Source organism: Rattus norvegicus, chromosome 14 (assembly GCF_021556685.1).
Source record: "Rattus norvegicus strain SHRSP/BbbUtx chromosome 14, alternate assembly SHRSP_T2T, whole genome shotgun sequence".
NCBI classification, from domain to species: Eukaryota; Metazoa; Chordata; class Mammalia; order Rodentia; family Muridae; genus Rattus; species Rattus norvegicus.
This window is the reverse complement of record NC_141547.1, coordinates 101,328,497-101,349,050: the sequence shown is the minus strand read 5'-3', so window position 1 is coordinate 101,349,050 and position 20,554 is coordinate 101,328,497. Positions and strand designations below refer to the sequence as shown.

Below are 20,554 nucleotides of genomic sequence, written 5' to 3'. Positions count from 1 at the left end.
GCAACATTGGAGGGAGGAGCTCAGGAGCCAGTGCTGGTTCACTCTGGGAGTCAGACACTAGATTTTTTTTAGACATATTTAAGTACAGCACAATTCTGCAAAATTCTCCCATGTATATAATAAAGTTTAAGATGTGACTACATCAAATCTCTGTAAAGTACACGTGGTACCTTCCATGAAGATGGGCTCTATAGATTGATCCTCTGGGGGAGGAGCCAGTGTGCTCCTGGCCACATGGTGCAAAGGTCACCAAGCTGAATCACCCATGTCCGTCCCACCCTTCTGGGCAGAAAATAGGTTGTACATGTCTGCCTTTGAGGGAACAACCCTGGGTCTCATTCCTAGTTTCCCGAGTGCTTATCTGTGGCACAATGACCTCTGCCACTTTCTAAGAACCCCTCATAAATCTAAGTGCAGCTCTTCCACAGCTCTGGTGCCGTTTTACATAGCACTGCTTAGCCTTTCTAACAGGTGCACACCTTTTCTGTTTTGCTAGGTTCCTTACACACCGCTGACTTGTGTTAGGCCCCTAACCTTTGGGTGGTGATAGGTTCCTTACACAAGCTCCACATGTGACTTCCTACGCAGGAACACTACCTGAGATCTCTTTCCGATTTTGCATACTGAGGCCACTTCATACACGTTTTGGAATTGACTGAATGGCAAATCTACTTGGAGGATATAGTCTGCACACCACTCCTTAAACTCTAAACACTTAGAAATCTTATGAATAGAGAACTGAGGAATACACTTAAATATACCTATCTTTCCAGCCCCTTTAAAGTACATCCTTTTAAGTTTGGCAGGGTAATGTCTTTCAGCTTTAATAGAGCAGAGTCCCTTTGGGTGAGCTGACTTGTTATAATCCCTACAACGAAGTCGTTGTTAGGATTGTTAGCTATTGTGCTATAACCCCTACATCAAATCCTAAGGTAGTGGTTTTCTAACACTGCAAATTCCACATAAGCAGTGGTTAGCAGAAGTCTGTCAAAACAGCTGCATATTCACAGACTTAAGTAGTAATGGATATCCCAGTATCCATTATTATGAACTGGAATATTATTTTGACCTAAATTTCTAAGATATACCATTCCAAGATTTTCAATTGTTTTATAAATAATTGTATAGTTTATACAACTAAAATGAAAGAAAAACTAAATTCTGGATGATTCAAGTATCTTTATCTCAAGACCCTAGGCTCAAACATTCATTTTTCTTAACTTCTTGGATTGTAATAGAGGTAATGAAGCACTGTATTTTGCAGGCCAAAACATGGCTGACCGTAAAATCAGGCTTTTATTCCAAGGTGTGAAAATAAGTGATAAGTACCTATCAGGTTTTAAAAACTCATAGGTATGTAACTAGAATTAAGGTAGCTAATTTGAAATTTATAATCTGAGACATGAGTGAAATATAATTTCACGTGTGAAGTATAGTGAGTGGTTGGCAATAAGAAGCTAAACCCATCTGACTGTAAAATGTGCCACATGGCATGGGCTTGTTTTGAACTGATAAAGGTCTCTACCACTGGGCCATCCTCTCAACCAGAATACTCATAGGAACCTCAACTAGCACTCCTCTGGAGAAGACTGATGGGCAATGACAGGCTTCTTTTGTATTACTTTAGAATCAGTTATTCTTTGAGGCTTTCTATGGGAAGGGGTACTTGTGTACGCAATGTCTCCCATGGCTCCAGGTAGTGACCAGGCCCAGTTGGTGATAGTTTGGCTGGCTTATAAGACATGGCCTTCTGATGTCACTGGGGCAGGCAGGCTTTGAGAATGTCAAGACTGGCACCATTAGAGTTCAGTTTTGTGCTTGTGGTTCAAAATGCAAGCCCTCATCTTTCCAAGCCTCCTGGTTTGCCACCATGGATTCTTTCTTAACCCTTTGGAATTCTAAGCCCAAATAAATTCTTTCCATAAGTTGTCCTGGTCATGGTGTTTTATCAGAATAGAAAAGTAACACGGTATTTGTGATAAACACAAAGGAACTTTTTTTTTTTGAGACAGGGTCTCACTATGTATAACCCTGGCTGACCTGGAACCCACAGTAACCCACCTGCCTCTGCCACCTGAATGCTGGGATTAGAGGTGTGCACCACCACAGCCTATTAAAGCAAACAAAAATAAAAAACTTCCAACTAGGGGTCAAGACTCCTAACAAGTTGAGTTCATCCCGGACACCCACAAGGTGAAAGAAGAGAACTGATTTGTTCCCCATTTGTCTTATTTCCATGTACCATATCATGTACTCTCCTCCCCAATATACAAACCAAAAGAAATTATAAAAACCGTACATCTGGCACACACCTGTAATCTCAGCACTCATTTAAGTGGACAAGGGAGGATCAGGAGTCAAGACAGTCCTCAGTGACACAATCAATTCCAGGCCCAGCTACACGAGACACGATCTCAAATTAAAAAGCCTGAAGCCCTGGGTTTCAACCCCAAGAACTGTACAAACTGTGCACAGCTGTGAATTCCAGCACTTGGAAGGTGGAGGCAGATCACAGGTTTGAGGTCAGCTAGAATGTCTCAACAAACAAATACAACCACAGATGAACCAACCAAGAATACACAGGACTAAGGGGTTAGATCAATAGGTAAATGTTAAATTTTGAGGGCTGTAGTTTACCTATAGGCATTTCCCCCAAAGTATTAAAAACAATATAGCTTTGGAATGACAAATATGGAGTTTAAAACCAAGTATTTAATATTTTCATTAAATTGTTTCAATACAATTCCCAACAAATGCCAACTGCAAGACAATGTCCAAAAACTCTGAAGAAGCAAGCTCCCAGACAAGGAACAAGGCCATCATCTTCCACTCTAGCCACAATACTTCTCTCCATACTCGTGCCAGTCAGCCAGCCTCATCCAGATTATCGAGTATTTACCTGATAAGAAAAAAACACTTAGGTTTCAAAACTTGTAATAGCATAAAATGTCAGATCATGTTTAAGGTAAATTGTTCTCTTCTTGGTGGGTAACAAACTTTTAAGTACTCCTTTTTGACTGCCCCTGCAATTTAAGTCTGTTTGCTTACCACATCATCAATTTTCAGAATGCTCCGCACAGTTTCAGTTGCTAGGGTCAACGCACTGACTGACACCAACAGAGGCTGGACAACCATTTCCTCCAGAATGTTGGAGATCCCACCCTGCGGGGAAGCAGATGCCTTCAGAATTTGAACACACACAGTAAACAGCAAGAGCACAGCTATCACTCTTCTGAGCTCACCAGGCAGGATAACTGCTGGTCCTCACAACACAAGAACCAGTTCACACTTACATCTACTTAACTAGTGCCCTCTCTAAATTACAACCCAGGAAATGAAAGGCCAGACCAACTTCTTACAAGTTAGTAAATGGCATTTGAATGCTGTTTCCCAAGGCTTCATTTTTTTTTTTTTTTTTTTTTGGAGCTGGGGACCGAACCCAGGCCTAGCAAGCGCTCTACCACTGAGCTAAATCCCCAACCCCCCAAGGCTTCATTTTTATTCTGAAGGGCATACAGTAAGCTTGCCAGGTCTCAGGTGTGAATAAAAAAAAAAAAAAAAAAGAAAGGAAAAAAAGAAAAATCACACTACTTTTAAGTACAAAGCCTTCTAACCAACAATGACAAAATTGTAAACAACAATTCCTCTACCAATCTGTTCTTCAGCAACCGTAAGCATCAAGATTACTACCTTTCAGGGGTTGGGGATTTAGCTCAGTGGTAGAGCGCTTGCCTAGGAGCGCTTGCCTAGGAAGCGCAAGGCCCTGGGTTCGGTCCCCAGCTCCAAAAAAAAAAAAAAGAACCAAAAAAAAAAAAAAAGATTATTACCTTTCGGACATTAATGCCTGTAGTTTTTTCTCCTTGGGCATGGCGGTTTCTTAGCTCTGTTACAGTAGAGATGGGATTCAGGCCAGCATTTTCAGCCAGTGTAGATGGAATGACTTCCATGGCATCTGCAAAAGCTCGAACACAGTAGGACTCCATGCCACTCAGTGTCCGGGAGTACTCCGTCAGTCTGAGGGCCAGCTCTATTTCTGGAGCACCACCTCCTGCAATAAGAGCTCTGAAATTCACAAACATTTTTAGCTTGTTTCACCCCAAAGGAAGTGATTTTAAGTCATTTATTATCTAACTTTAAAAAGTCAAAATACGGATTGGGGATTTAGCTCAGTGGTAGAGCGCTTGCCTAGCAAGGCCCTGGGTTTGGTCCCCAGATCCGAAAAAAAGAAAAAAAAAAAAGTCAAAATACAGCAGGTGGTTGTTTTTTAAAGGTAGGCTGGCCTGTAACTTGGATGAAGTGGAGGACAGACCTTTGATCCTCTGTCCTTCACCTCCTGAGTGTTAGGGTACAGGTGTGCCCCACCACACCTGGTGCATGCAGCCCTGCGTGGAGGCTGAACTAGTCAAGCAGCCAGCAATGGTGGAATTGTATTCCAGTCTCAAACTACAGTCTTGAGAAGACTGGGGCCGGCAAGATGGCTCAGCGGGTAAAATGCCCCACACCAACCCAAGTTTGGTTCCCAGGACCTGGGACCTACATGAGGGCAGGAAAGATTGCCCCAGTGCCCCTCCCCCAACATGCTACACTGTACACACACACACACACACACACACACACACACACACACACACACACACAGACACTGAAACGAGTTGTATGCAGCGGAAGTCACATTACCTCTTCTTCACCAAGCATCGGATAACACAGAGAGCATCGTGAATGGAGCGCTCAGCTTCCTCAATCACCAGTTTGTTAGAGCCTCGGACGACAATTGTCACTGTTTTGCCTGGGCTTGTACAGCCTGTAATCTTTAGTGAATAAATGTCAAATTAAGCAATGTGCTAAAAGAAAAACCAAACCAAAACAAGGCAAGATAAATAAAGCTTAACAATATATTATTACCTTGAACAGTTTTCCAGAACCATTCAAACTGACTTCCTCTGCTAACTCAGCAGAACCCAGCATGTCAGGAGTGAACTGGTCAATGTGAGCCACTGGTTTGGTTCCAATTGTCTGGGAAGATAATCAAGTCCACAAATCAAGACAGCATTGTGCTAGAGACAAAACTCAATGGAAGAACAAGCACTTGTCTGGTATTCTATTCAGAGCACTAGACTCAATGCTGCACTACAAAACAAAAAACCACCGCTGTGCTGGGCCGGGAGACAAGGGGCTGGCAGCTCTACCCACGCGGCGGTTCACAGCTCCACAGGGACCGAGGCCCAAACCAGGCCTCCCAAAGGATGGTGTGGTGCAGGGATTCATGCATGCAAACACACACACACACACACACACACACACACACACACACACACACACACACCCCACTAACCACAACAGGAAAATCAAACCCATAACACACGCTAGTGGGTATTTTCACACACATTAATTTTACCTTACAGATGAATTCAATGTCTTCTCTTTCAATGTCCTTAACCACCATAATCTTCATTTTATTCAGAAAATGTAACGCAAGATCACTAAGTGCATCTCTAAAACACAAAAGTATTTTTATCTTAGGTTTAAAAATTGTTATTGTTCAATAGTTGAGATTTTAATTTTACTCTTATTCAAATGGCTAACTATGACGGGAAACACTTTTTAATGTTCATTTAAAAGTCCAAAATTCTCTTCTTCTTTCTTCTTTTTGAGACAAACTCTTCCTATGTAGCTTTAAGAAATCTGCCTGCCTCTGCCTAAGTGCTTCTGCCTAAGTGCTTCTGACAAACTATAGCCCATGTTTAAATTATCAAGAAAAAAATAGTCCCGTCTTTATAAATGAAAATATGATGCACCAAAATATACTCTTTAGATTTCCTGTGCTTTAGAGACTAAGTAACTGTCTCTTTTAAAATTTGCTTGGGCAGGGACAAAGATGGCTCAGGTTCAGTTTCTAGGTTTGTAACAAAGCAGCTCACAGCTGCCCATAAACCCAACCTAGTTCCAGGGCATCCACCACCTTCTGCTCATCTCCAAGGGATCCAGATGGTGTACACATGCAGTACATACCCTTAAGCAAACACATACACATAAATATTTTTTAATTACTTGTAGGATCCCCAAATCAATTTTAAGTCTCGAGATAAGAGAGTAAATAGAACAGACCTTAGAATAGACTTCTGTATGAGAAGGACATTACATCCTGTTTTCTTAATTTGCTTCACCAAATTTAAAATATAGGCTCTTTCTTCTCGAAGCACTCGATCCATCTGGGCGTAGTCAGATACTACTATCTGATTATCCATCTGATGGGAACAAGAACTCAGCAATCATTACAGCAAGAGATTTTAATGTTAAGTGAAAGACCAGCCCACACCTACCAGTTAGAGATAGGCACAGAAAAGGATCTAAAATGACATACATAAATAAAGCTATTAATTAATTAAATTAAGTTTTAGCTTTCTATTTTAAGACAGGGTTTCTCAGTATAGTCAAAGCTGTCCTAGAACTTAACTTGCTCCAAAGATGAGCCTGGCCTTGAATTCAAGAGATCTACCTGCCTCTGCCTCTAAAGTGCCGAGATTAAAGGCATTTGTCAGCGCTCTTAACCACTGAGCCACCTCTCCAGCCCATCACTTTTCAGTCACACCCATCACTGGTGTCTGTCTGTCTGAAAGACAGCTCTCTCAGTGTGTAGCTCACGCAGGCTGGCCTTGCACTCACCACCCTAACACCCAGGTACTGGGATACAGGCATGTATGACCACATCAGGTTCTACCGCTTCTGAAACTAAGCTGTTCTACACACCATATGTATTACAGAAATAATTTTAATTACATCCTTTTTACTCTGTGACTTGTTATATATACGGCACAAAAAAAATAACCATCAATTTTCATATTTTTTTTTTTGAGAAACAAAATACCGAAGAAACCTATATATTGGCAGAATATAAAGTCTGAGGTGCCATACTTTTTAGGGAACTACACTAAGACGGTAATATCTTACGTAAATAATGACTTCTATAGTTTGGCTATCAAGTTAGTCTAAGGCTCCACTGCACAAACAACACAATCTTTGTGGGATCCATCAGGCAGTATCTCAGGAAGCTAGACACAATCTGCAAACTCAAGGAATGAGCATAACACACACGTAGTTTACACACATTCCAACGCCTGTAGTCTCCACCTCATGTTACTTGAAGCAGCAACCAATTCTGATTTTGTCTCAATTTAATTGTTTTGAGCTCTATGTTTTAGAGACATCACCAGTACCAGCATTTTCTATTTTCTTCTTAAAGAACACATCTGATTAGAAAGTTACTAAGTAGGAAATCAGCTTGGATTTTACTTACATCTGTTTTAGGAGCAGATAAGCAAAACTGAATAAGCCCAATCTTAGCCTTCTCAACTCTCGTTATGCCAGAATTTGCCACTTTCTGTGTGAGAACAAGGCCTTCCACCAGCTCACAGTCATCTATCGTCCCACTAGGAAAAACAATCAGAGCATAGAAAAGTGCTTTGGTCTCATTCTCAGAACCCATGGATGCACGTTCGTCCTACCATAAGGAAGCACAAGCCAACCCCTGAGATCGCCATACCTAGCTCTCACTTTCAGAGTCACCTTCACTTACGCTGCGTCCACTGGCAGGAAGGGCAGCAGCCTAAGCATGGCTGCTTGAAGGTTTTGTGAGACAGAGCCTCTCTCCCTTCAGCTCAGACTGTCATGGAGCTCACTGTTTATTCCAGGCTCGACATGCACTCACAGCCGGCTTCCCACCTCAGCCTCCCAAGGGCTGGCATTAATGCATAAGCCACCCCAGCTCTTTCTTCAAAGTTATCTGGTTTTGGCAAATCAGAGATGCTTACCCAAGCTTCTTAACTATTTTAATATCTCTAAGATCGACACTGGTAGCCGTGGCTGGATCGATCACTTTCATCACTGCATTGACACTCATTGGAGAGAGCAGACTTGAATACTGAGAGACAACCTAGATTTAAGACAGAAAGTTACTTTTACGAAGCAATAGTTTAAGAAATAAATACCAGCTCTGGATTTAGTAGATGAGACACTAAACTTAAGGTTGTTTTTCCCACCCAGTTTGCAAGTTGCCTGATATACAAATAAAAATATACATGCTTTTATTCTATTACATTTGGCACTATCTAGACATTTAATTTTATGTGAAGAGTTCCCACCTAAATTGATTGTGTAATGAAACCATCACATCAGCTTATTTATGTACTAATACCAAGGGCTGAGAAGACAGACAATGGATAGTGTACTGGTTGGTTTTGTGAGTCAACTTGACACAAGCTGGAGTTATCACAGAGAATGGAGTCTCTCCTGAGGAAATGCTCCATGAGATCAGCTATTTAAGGCATTTACTCAATGATCAATTAGTGATCAAGAGTGGGAGGGTCTAGTCCATTGTGGGCAGTGCCATCCCTGGGCTGGTATTCTTGAGAACAAGCTGAGCAAGCCAGGGGAAGCAAGCCAGTAAGTAACATCCCTCCATGGCCTCTGCCTCAGCTCCTGCTTCCTGACCTGCTTGAGTTCCAGTCCTGACTTCCTTTGGTGATTAACAGCAATGTGGAAGTGTAAGCTGAATAAACTCTTTTCTCCCCAACTTGCTTCTTGGTCATGTTGTTTTATGCAGGAATAAAAACCCTAACTAAGACAGACAGTATTCATGAAATTTCTTCAGACACATCAGAAGTGGGTATCAGAACTCATTACAGATGGTTTTGAGTCACCATGTGGTTGCTGGGAATTGAACTCAGGACCACTGGAAGAGCACTCAGTGCTCTTTACCACTGAGCCATCTCTCCAGCCCAAAAAAAGTGCTCTTACTTAAAGATCGCTGGATTCGGGGCTGGGGATTTAGCTCAGTGGTAGAGCGCTTACCTAGGAAGCGCAAGGCCCTGGGTTCGGTCCCCAGCTCCGGAAAAAAAGAACCAAAAAGAAGAAAAAAAAAAAAAAAAAAAAGATCGCTGGATTCAGAGTCCAGAGTACTAACCATTATTATACCATGGAACCTACATGTTTCTAATACCATTTAGGTTATTTAGAGACAGAGCCTCACCATGTAGCCCTGGCTTGCCTGGAACTTACTATGTATTACCAGAGGAAAGGAATGCAAGAAAAAAGATTTGTTACTGGATGAAATCATAATAGAACAGATGGTAACATAAAACTTTTTTCTTTTTCTTTCTTTCTTTCTTTTTTTTTGGAGCTGAGGACATAACCCAGGGCCTTGTGCTTACAAGCGCTCTACCACTGAGCTAAATCCCCAACCCCAACATAAAACTTTTTATAGTTTTGTTTACAAACTTCTAAAAAAATTCATCTGTACGGATATTCTGCCAGCCTGTATGTCTGTGCACCATGTTTGTGCCTGGCACCTAGGGAAGTCTGAAAAGGGCGGTGGGAGTCTTGGAACTGAAGTTACACGTTGTTCTGAGTAGCCACACAGATGCTGAGAATTGAACCCAGATCCTCTGGAGAAATAGCAAGTACTCTTAACTGTTAGGAAATCTCATCAGTCCCTAATTTTACATTTTTATTATTTCACCTGAATTTTCCCAAGAAATTTGTATCCCCACTACTTTAAATCTCGCAAATAAGAACAGCAGTACATGTGTCACGAGCTGATTAGTGGATGGGCAATCCATACTGAGCTCAAATACCAGTTTCATCTTCTTCGTGTGCCATGCGTGTGCCGTTGAGTTTCTATGTTTACTCCCCCCATTCTATGGGGATGGCTATATAAAATCCTGAGGACAGCAGATGTAGAAAACTTTCCACATTTTCACATATTAAATAAAAACCTATATTGACAGAAATTCTATGACAGCCTTGGATTTTGGCAGTGAAAAAGTTCCCAACTTAAAAGCCCAGTTTTTGCTTTACCAACAAGTGTTAAGATGCAGTAAATGAAAAAATACAAATGGATACTGCACCTATGAAAATCTCTTAATTCTTTTTGCTTTGTTTCCCCCCTCCCAGGACAGGGTTTCTCTGTACAGCCCTGGTTTTCCTTCAACTCATTTGTAGACCAGCTGGCCTCAAACTCAGAGATCTGTCTGCCTGCTGCGCCTGCTGATAGCTAGTGTCAAAGGTGTGTACGACCATGTCCAGCTAAAACTCCTTATTCTTGTTAGCCTTACTGATCATTTTACCTCAATCTTAAAACAAGTCCATTCCAGAAATGATTACTAGTCTTGTTGAGGCAGTGTTAGATACAGTTTAGCAAATCAATGCTCACAGCATCACAACACACCATCATCTGTAATTCAATTCTCCCTCAATGGTTGTCTCACCTTTGAGTTCAATGAAGTGGTTGCACTATTTAACAAGGTTTCTCTGTCGCTCAGTTGCACAGGCCGAGACATGTCGGTAAGGATTTCAAGACCCTTTTCCAAAGCTTTCTGGAATGACTCGGAAATGATGGTTGGATGTATACCTGCCATTTATGAACCAGGTTAATTACAAACTACTTATTTATCATTAAAGTGTTTTACTCATTAAAATGACAGAGTAATCTAATACTTTCTTTCCCTTTTTTCTGTTGTGGTGCTGAGGCTGATCCCAGGGCCTCCGGCAATAAAAGGCAGATACTAAGCAATACCAGAGGCTCCAAATGCTCACCACACAAACTAATTTACAATTCAGTTGTAGGCAGAGCGGCTTAAATGAGTGCTTATTACGGTTAAGAGCTAACTTTTCAATCTGAAACCGGTGAAGTACATTTTCATGCAGTATTAAAGCTAAAACCAATTTAATGCTTTCTAAAACACTGAATACATTTATTTACTTTAAGGCGGAACTGGAGAGTTGCTGTGATGAACACTACGTATGAAAGCAAGAGCTCGTCTCACCTAAGGCATCTCTCCACGCCTGAGATTAGTAACAGTGCCATCATTTATTTTTGAAAAGCAGAATTCTATTTATTTCTACAAAAAGAAGCCTTGCAAAAGTAAGAAGCAAATAGAAATCCTTGACAAAAGAGTAGTCACTTCAAATTAAATCCCATATTACTTAATAGCTTGGCTTTTTATGTTTGCCTTTAAAAAAATATTTCTGTCTTTCTTCAGTAATAAAAAGTATTTTATCTTATATTCTACCTACCTTTCTGCAGAAGCTTGGTACAGGAGTCTAAGAGAGAGCCAGCAATGATGACGACCGACGTGGTGCCATCCCCTGCTTCTATGTCTTGAGCTTTGGACAGTTCCACCAGCTATGTGAACAGAACATGCCAAGATGCTAAGAAATGAGAACCCAGTAACATCTAACTCAAAACACTTGTTTTCTAAGAACTGTCAACGTAGCTCAGTAGTGTATAGTTCTTGGTGAGCTTGCATGATGCCATGGATTCAGTCCATAGCAAAAACCAAAAAAGCAAAATGAAAAAGCCCCCAAGCTCTCTTATAGAACACCTCACACCCAGAGAACAGTATCTTAGAAATGTACGTTTTTAGCATAAAGATAAAGGATTCTCCAGTTTAAATAGTATCAAAGTTAACTCTATTGAGTATCATACAAGTACACTTGACAGCACATGCCCACGAATATAATCCCCAGCACTCAGGATGAAGCTGGCTGGCTGCCAAGTCCAAGGGTACACAGTGCGTACCAGGTCACTGGGCTACTGACCGAGATCGTGTCTCCTGTACACTTACCATTCTGGCTGCTGGGTGTAATACTTGCATTTGTTTCAGAATGGTGGCACCATCATTGGTAATGGTCACATCGCCTTTTCCGTCTTGAATCTGGAACGTTGGTTTTTTAAAACTTTAATGCAGTATTCTACCAGCTCTATTCCATTTACTATTACATACAACTTAGTTTATTATGTATGCTGCTTAACTTAATATTCATTCATTAGTAAACCAGTAAAAACATTCAGAACAACTCAACTTTGTAAAGTAAGTGACTGGCTCTGCCTGGGTAGCTTGATCACATTTAAGTGTGTGTATATACATAACTGAGCACAGTGCTCAGAGACCAGGAGTATCAGACCCTCTATCTAGTGATGGAAACGCAGCCTGGGCCCCTGTAGAAGCAGTATGCGTCCATCTCTCTGGCCCCTGCTCACTCAGGGTATGTAAAGTAGTCTGGAGGTAAAGCTCATTCAGGAAAGTGCCTACTGCTCAAGCATGAGGACCTCGGCTCAGATCCCCCAAATTCCTTGGCTAGCCATATTGGTCTGTCTCCGGCTTGGTTGCTAACTAGCTCTCAATCTTAGGACGCACCAATCCAAATTAGACTCTATCTGCTTTACACTGCCAGTTAGTTAAGAAAAAAAGTTTAAATAGTTGAACTGGGCGCAGCGGCTCACACTTGTACTCCTAGCATTCCAGAAGCTGAGGCACAGCGGTAAGCTCAGGTTTCAAAATAAATGAACAGTCAAACGTGCTAGCACAGCCTGTGACCCCAGCACTTCAAGCAGAAGCAAGAGGACCAAGGGACAGTCTCAATCCAAAAAGCATTAAAATATACAGTTAAATACTATACTACCTAAGTAATCTCTCCTCTTGATGAATTGACTTTGGAGGGATCTGAGGAAGAAGAGGTGGTATTATAAGGCACTACACACGGACTCAACCCTAGGGCCTTGTTCCACCCTAAGCAAGTGTTCTACCACAGATGTCAGCCCTGAAACAGCACCACCTTTCATCTGACTGTGAATGTGAACACAAGTTCTCAACAAGTAATGAGTTATTTAAATTTTTTACCATTTTGTCCATTCCTTTAGGTCCAAGGCTTGTTCTAATGGCATCGGCAACCGCTGTTAAAAAAGAAGAGTAACAAAAGTCATACATTAAACCAAGACTTAAAGAAAAAGGCAAAAGCATTTTGTTTCAAAGTTGCTCTTTAGGATATGGTATATACCAGCTTACTATGCCTCTAAAACTTCATGCCTAATAACAACCCTAATAGACACTAGACCACTTCACATGTGCTAGGTCTATGTAGAGCAAAATTTCAAAATTCCTGTGAGAATCAAAATGGCACAATCTAGTCTTAAGTTCTTAGTGTTATTTCTTCTTTCATTTAACAGTACAAGCAGCAGCAAACAGCTAAAACCCGAGTGTTGTACACAGCACATTCATTAGCTTTTCCTCTCCCCAACAAAACATAATCCGCTGAGAACACACATGTGGGACCCATAGTCTAATAATTCGTCTATGTCTCTTAACTAGTATGCTTTTGCCCACATCAGGTAAAGAATAATTTAACAGATATACCTCGTATAATACTAATATTTTACATATGTCATGACTTTGGTCTAGCAGTCATAATCAAAGTTTCAGATGATTTTAGTGGACCTGTTTCAAGATATTCACTACTCCAAAAAATACCGTATTTCAGACTCTACATTTCTAGAAGGTCTGTAAGACAAGCTAGTGACTGTTAAATGGTTCACACTGAGCTAGCAGTATTTTCTGTCTGTGAAGTCTTCCTCACCATTAAGCAAGTACCACTGTCTTTTTTTCAGAGGGGACGGATAACTCCAAAATGAACTAAACTCCAGCTGTATCTGGAAGAAGCCTTTCTTACTCCCTAGGGTTTTGTTCTAACTTGGAAAAACTAGTTTGCCCTTTGCTCTTTTAGTAACTAGATAGCTTTACAGGCAATTTGGTAACCAATCCTTCCTACATGCACGACTCCTGTCCTGTTTTAATTTTTGTGCTTTTGACAGGTGCTGGATAGTTTATATCAAGTTGACCCAAGCAAACTAAAGTCATCTCAGAGGAGGGAATCTTGATTAAGAAAAAGTCAATTGCAGGCAAGCTTGTAGGGCATGTTCTTAGTGATTGAGGGGAAGAGTTCAGTCTATAGTGGGTGGGTGGGGCTATCCCTAGGCTGGTGGTCCTGGGCTGGTAAGAAAGCAGGTTGAAGGGCTGGAGATGATGGCTCAGCAGATGGATAAGAGCACTGGCTGCTCTTCCAGAGTTCCTGAGTTCAATTCCCAGCACCCAGCAACCATATATAACCACGGTCCTGTGGGATCCAATCCTTCTGGTGTGCAAATATACAGACGAAACACCCATATACATAAATTACATAAATAAATCCATCTTTAAAAAAGGTTACTCTGTAATCTGTTTTTTCACAGTAATAGAAACCCTAGCAAAGATGGCTGCCTGAAGTAAAAACATCCCATTTTGTATATAGCATACACTCTTTGGTCACTCAATCGGCTCGATTTTTCAACATCCCAATAACTCCACCACCACATACATAATTAATGAACCCAATAAATTTCTAGGTGTCAGGTATTCACTCCAAACTTCCAAAAGACTCTTCGACCGACCACCTTGCCAACTTCTCCAACTCCTTAAGGTCCACCCTGCACCCTCACAGCACCAACACACTGCGGTCACCTGGGCTGGTTGACTGCAATACTCCCAAGGTTTACTTCGTACAGGTTCACATTTAATTCTCCCAGCAACCCTGCAAATAAACTGTTCCCTCACCCAACTTACAGCTTTATTGAAAATAAAGCCAATGATTCCCTGGGTTCCAGGACTTTCCAAAGACAGGACAGCAATTTCACTTCTCGAATCATGCATCTTTTTCTCCAACCCAAATAAACCCTGGCAATATCTCTAAAAGCTTTGTTCTTAATTTTCCTTCCATATTTTTTTTTCTTCTCCAGTTCGGTTTCTCTAAATGTTCACAATTACAGAAAGCAAAGATTTATCTTCCCCGGACTGATAGTAAGGGAACTTTGGTTCAGAGGTCAAAAACATGAAATAACACATGCAGAGAATAAAACTCAGGCCTGTCTGTTTTTCATCATGTTCCCCACGTGCAGGTTAAGTGGAATTTATGCTGTCTATCCACGGAACCAAAAAAGAAAGTTCATTTAACTATGCCGTCTACCACTAGGTTTAACGAACAGCCAAGCTTTAGTTCTGAAGCGTCAGATCTCAAGGATCATTGCATTTCAGCATCTTATACCGTCCGTTGTCCGCACCAACGTGACGAACACCGCCCAAGCCCGCAGGGGATGAACTAGGGAGCACCGCGACCCACAATGGGGCGTGTCCGAGGCCTCCACGCCGGAGTACTCAGTAGAAAGCTGCGCCCACCGGACGAGACCACCTCTGAAGGAACACAACCCACCCAAGGCTAAGGTCACAGTGAGAGGCTGGGCCGTATTGCCGCTAGGCGGGCCGGCGAGGGGTGATACCTTTGGCCGCGGAAATGTTGCTGAAGCGGATCTGGGCCGGTTTGTCGCGGTCCTGGTAGGCGCCTTTCCCGCGGTTGCCCGGCCCCGCTGCGGGCGGCCCGCTTCGGGAAGCTACGTTCTCCGGCATGGCGACTTTGATGGCGTCTGCGCGGGTTCAGGAGGACCGATGGACACGGATTCCGGCCTGCTGTGGAGTAACGGTCTCCCTGGCCGCCGCCTCCACGAACCTTCCAGAAAGCGACGCCGGGAGAGAAGGCGGAAGCCGAAGAAGGGGCCTGCGGTGGTGCCGGCGCAGATATGACGTCAGGGGCTGTCCGCCGCACGCCGGCCGCGGAGCTCGCGCGCGGAGATCCCGGGAGCGGACAGTCAACCGGTCCCTGTGCCTGGGCGCTGAGATGGAGCGGGAGGTTTTAAAGGCGTGACAGGTGCCATTCTATGTAGACCGGAGCCACTCGCTCCTGCTAGTCATGTTGACGAAGCCGTGACAGCCCTGGCTTTGTTCCGGAGTGGGTGTGGCGCAGCCGGCATTTTCCAGACATCTATATCAAAATTCTAAATTTTATTCCTAGTTTATTCACTTTGCAAAGGTGTTGGAGGAAAAATTTGCCATGAATAAGTTTCTTCCCTTGTGTATATATTTTTTGCCTGCCTAGGGGTTTAAATACACTGGTTAAATGGCACAGAATCTTAATAGTTGTGGAGCTGTGACTGCCTGCCAAATCCAGTCTGCCTTCTAGTTACGACCTCTTCCATAAACGTAGCCACTGACTCTTAGGGAACATAAACATAGTAATAACTGATTAGTAGTTATCTGCTGAACAAAGTGTGAAGCCTTTACACCCTTTACCTTACCTATTCCTCCTCATAATCCCGTGAAATAGGTGCCATCGTCTTTGCTTTATGGATGATGGCACTAAAGCCCAGGGTCAACCACAGTAAGGCGATGGAATCTGTCTCTAGGTAAACTTCCAAGGTTTCTATAAGCACTATCATTGACTAGGGAAGTTTATATAGGTAATACCTGTTCACTAGTAGTTCACAGTTAATCATTGAGAACCCATAAGGTGCCAGATGCCTGCAGTAGGTTAAGGAAAAATTGTTTTATGGACTTAGTCCTGTGATCACGAGGAGCTTTGACACGAACTCAGGCTATTAAGACTAAGATGAAGTTTTCAAGTCCTCCCCCACTGCACCACCCCCTCCATCCGGGGGATACATCTTTTTCAAAGACTAGTTTACCCCTCCCTCACAGTACATAAACATTCTATGGCAGTTGAGACAACTGGTTTATATGAAAAGAACAGGTGCTGGTACTGTGGTGGTTTGAGATGACCCCCCCCACCCCCAGTTTCAGACAAATACTTGGTTCCCAGTGGGTAGCTCTGATCAGAGAAGCTTAGAAGGTGTAGTCTTGCTGGAGTAAGTGTATCACTGGGGACAGAATTTGTTTCAAAAGTTGCCAGGCATTCCCAGCTGCTTCCTGTTCACAATTTGAGATGTGAGCTGCCCCTGCCCCATGTTTTCCCTGCAGTTCAAGTGTAAGTCCTGGAACCATAACACCCCCACCCCCCAAAAATCTTCCTTCTATAAATTGCCTTCCTCGACATGTGTTTGTTTTTGTTTTCGAGATAAGGTTTCTCTGTGTAGCCTTGACTGTCCTGGAACTAACTCTCTGTAGACCAGGCTGACCTGAAACTCACAGCTATCCACCTGCCTCAGCTTTCCAAGTGCTGGGATTAAAGGCCTGTGTCACCGCCACCCGGCATAGTCATGGTGATTTAGCGTTTTATCACAGCAATAGAGAAGTAACTAACACAAGTACTCTGACTTCTCCTGCCCCTAAAAGCAGGAGACAAAACTACCACCTGAAAGGGGCCTTCACTGTGCTGCAGGAAGACACTTCTTCCCAGGGACAGGGAAGCAGAATGAAAGAGGTCCAAGCCAATCTCTGCCAATCATGCTGGAAATCTGAGTTCACTGCCTCATGCACGGATGTTTCAGGGAATTCTTCTTTTCTGCAATAGTTGGATTTATCTATGGTTTCCTGACCGAACGGCCTGGGTGGACTGTCTGCATAGTTTGCTTTCTTGTGTTTGTTGACATTTTCTCCGTGGCCCATCTGTCACTGACATCCCTTGAAGTGGTTACCTGTTCAGACTCTGGTACAGAAGACAGAATCGGGGGACAGAAAAATTAAGACACATGCTGAAAGCAACTGATTGGGGGCTTTCACCATTCAGCACCTGTTTCAGGTGAGCTGAATTGATTTCACAGCAAAACATGATCTTAAACCCTCTATGTTCTGACCAAGGGGAGGGGTAGTTAGCGCAAGCCCCTTTGTCGTAAGTCACTTTATTATTTTTCTCATTAACATATGACTGTCTGGCTCAAACTTTTTTTTTTTTTGGTTCTTCATTTCCTCCTCAAGTCTTTTATGTCAGATAAGACTTAGATTTATACATTTTATTTATCTGTCTTTGTTGAAAAGTTCTATCCAAAGATGGGCAGTTGATGGTGCATGCCTTTTACACCCCCGCTCCCCCAGACTCAAGGGTTAAAAAAAAAAAAAAAGGACCGGGAGCTAGAAAGATGGACGCTTTGCTTTAAAACACAGTTTAGGACATTTGTCACTCTTACAAAAGACCCGGGTTTGATTCCCAGCACCCACACAGCTGGATTACAATCACCTATCGCCCAGCTTCAAAGGATCCAGCACCCTCTTCTGACCTCCACAGACACCGCACATATATGATGCACACGCATTCCTGCAGGCAAAAATACTCATAAAATAAAGAAATAGCTGAGTGTGCGCCACCACCGCCTGGCACAGTCTACACTTTTAACGTTTATAAAAATATCACTTCCTGCCCGGAACCACTTGCTTGCTGGCATGTTTGGCCATGATTAGAGGGAAACCTGTGTGGAAGCGGGGCTGTTTATCAGATACCGGTTTCCCTTGGGGCTGAGCTTCTGGGTCTTTTCCTTGTTGCTGCTCTGTTCTGACGTTCTAATGAGCATCCTCTTAGCATTTGTCCAGGTTTGTTATCTATAAAACCTGTGATTTGAAATTTAATAAACGGTAACTGTGTTTTGAGCCTTTTGTTTGAAGAGCATTCCTAAAACGCAGCTGGCGCCAAGCTGCAGCTGCAGCTATGGCAATAGCAGCCCCTGGTGGCAGAAGAGGGAATTTCTTTTCTGGGTCAACCTGGTGATTCGGAGTTGAGGTAGGCCAGGTTCACAAGGTTCTCTGACCAGGGGTACTTGGCAGAGCATAGCACCACCCAAGTGCCACTTCGGCATAAGAATTATTTCTAATTTAAAGCAATCAAGAAAGAGTAGGTGCCAAAAGTCTATCAGCTGAACTATAACTCGGTGAAGTATTCACTCTAAAGCTGAGAGATGGGACTGGCTGGAGAGACGGCTCAGGGCTTACGTGTGCTTACTGCTCTTACAGAGAGCAGCATCCAGTGGTTCACAGCCTCCCGAAACTGTGATTCCAGGAGTTGAGTATCCTGACTTCCATGGGTACCTGCCTGCAGGTGAAGCACATGCACGCATTCAGGCACATGCTCATAAAATGAAATGAACAGACAAAGCTTTCATGAAAGAGAAATGGAGCCAGAGAGGCAGCTCACTGGGGAAGGCTCTTGCCACCAAGCCTGACTCCTGAGTTCAGTCTCTGAGATCCACATGGTGGAAGAGAATCCATTCTTGTAATTTGTTTTACAGTCTCCACATGTATGCTGTGGCATGTGTACAGACAGGAACACACACACACACACACACACACACACACACACACACAAAGAGAGAGAGAGAGAGAGAGAGAGAGAGAGAGAGAGAATTTAATAAAAATTTAATAAGTTAAAAACTACACGATACCTTTTTCTATGTGCCCCATGACAACAGTAATTTGGTCATGGCCTTCCGGATGAAGACTTACGCATTATCTGCTTAGTGGTGGCATTTGGTCCCACCTTCCATCTGTCTCTTCCGTCCATTCTTTGCAACCTCCTTTCTTATTCGTTTTGTTTGAGATAGGCTTTCTCTATATAGCCCTGGTTTTCTTGGAACTACGGTGGAGAACAGGCTGGCCCTGCGTCTGCATCCTGGGTGCTGGGACTAAAGACGTGCGTCACCACACCCTGGCTCTTTGCGCTCTGTAGGCGCATTTAACACAAAAGTGTAGGGTCTTTAAGGTTGTTTTTCTTGGCTCCACAAAACATTTTTGAAGACGCCTTTTAGAAAAAATCACTTCTTTGGAAAGGTACACCTCGAAATTTTTCTTTTGCATACATACAATCAAACCACACACAAACAGTAATTAAACCAGTCCAGACCAGTGGTTTTTTTTAGGTTGGTACTTTCTTGAAAGGATCAGTTAGTTGTCACCTTAATGGATGGGTAGGAATAGCCAAAGTTAAACTAATCAGGAATATGATACAGTCTGCTATGCAGGGGACATTTATGAAGGTGAAAACCCATTTGTGAATTGTTAGAGCCTAAATTTAACCCAATTTTACATGCAAACACACATTTTAAGACTTACTTATTTTAGTGGGTGTTTGCCTAGATGCATGTATGTGTGTCACATATGTGCTTGGTGCCCAAAGAAGTCAAAAGATGGCATTGGGTTCCCTGAAACTGGAATTACACATGGTTTGTGGGCCATCTTGCGGGTGCTGGGAACTGAACCTGTGTCCCGTGAAAGAGCAACAAGTGCTCTTAACCAAGGAGAAGTCTTTCCAAAACCAAGCACATATTCTTAGCTTGGTTTTGATATACAGACCAGATCTCTGGCTTGCAGTGACTGCAAACTGAGGAAAGAATGTTTTTCTCTTTGTAACCTCCACCCATCTTTATCCACATTTAGAAACGTCATGCTAACAGTAGCAACTGCTTTTCCCTGGAGTTCGGGCTATTACACACCTGTGTCAACTTAATTCCATGTAACAGTACATGCACCTGTGTGAGGTCTTTACAGATTATAACAGAGGAGAGAACACGTGTGGAGAGCTTTTGGGGCCCACCTTCTAGGAATTTGGCAGGACTTTGGCATTGGGCTAGGACAAGAAAGTAGGCTTAAGATGAACACAGCTGGGGAATGCATTCTTTGTATCGTGATGGGTCTTTTTAAGACCATGAATACAGGGGCTGGAGAGATTGCTCAGTGGTTAAGACTGCTCCTCCAGGGGTTGGGGATTTGGCTCAGTGGTAGAGCGCTTGCCTAGCAAGCACAAGGCCCTGGGTTCGGTCCCCAGCTCCGAAAAAAAAAAAAAAAAAAAAAGAACCAAAAAAAAAAAAGACTGCTCCTCCAGAGGTCCTGAGTTCAATTCCCAGCAACCACATGGTGGCTCACAACCATCTGTAATGAGATCTGATGCCCTCTTCTGGTGTGTCTGAAGACAGCTA

General features: G+C 42.8%; 1 protein-coding gene across 1 annotated transcript; it reads right to left on the bottom strand.

Annotated features, from left to right (window-relative positions):
• Positions 1 to 2,528: 2,528 nt before the first annotated feature.
• Positions 2,529 to 15,403, bottom strand: Cct4 (chaperonin containing TCP1 subunit 4). The gene is made up of 14 exons (NM_182814.2): positions 15,143 to 15,403; positions 12,678 to 12,730; positions 11,622 to 11,711; positions 11,071 to 11,179; positions 10,263 to 10,405; positions 7,809 to 7,930; positions 7,295 to 7,427; positions 6,106 to 6,245; positions 5,396 to 5,492; positions 4,903 to 5,013; positions 4,678 to 4,808; positions 3,828 to 4,062; positions 3,049 to 3,162; positions 2,529 to 2,899 (listed from the first exon to the last, which is right to left on the bottom strand). Exons 1-14 carry the CDS (start codon positions 15,267 to 15,269, stop codon positions 2,885 to 2,887), a joined length of 1,620 nt encoding a protein of 539 aa, NP_877966.1. The 5' UTR covers positions 15,270 to 15,403; the 3' UTR covers positions 2,529 to 2,884.
• Between the last annotated feature and the right edge of the window lie 5,151 nt (positions 15,404 to 20,554).

Bases quoted from the DNA above. Each gene is read 5' to 3' on its own strand.
- Cct4 (NM_182814.2), bottom strand. From the start codon at position 15,269: ATGCCGGAGAACGTAGCTTCCCGAAGCGGGCCGCCCGCAGCGGGGCCG. The intron at 5,014-5,395 runs GTAAAATTAATG...TTATCTTCCCAG, and splicing joins ACATTGAATTCATCTGTAAG to ACAATTGGAACCAAACCAGT. The intron at 4,809-4,902 runs GTAATAATATAT...TATTCACTAAAG, and splicing joins GTTCTGGAAAACTGTTCAAG to ATTACAGGCTGTACAAGCCC.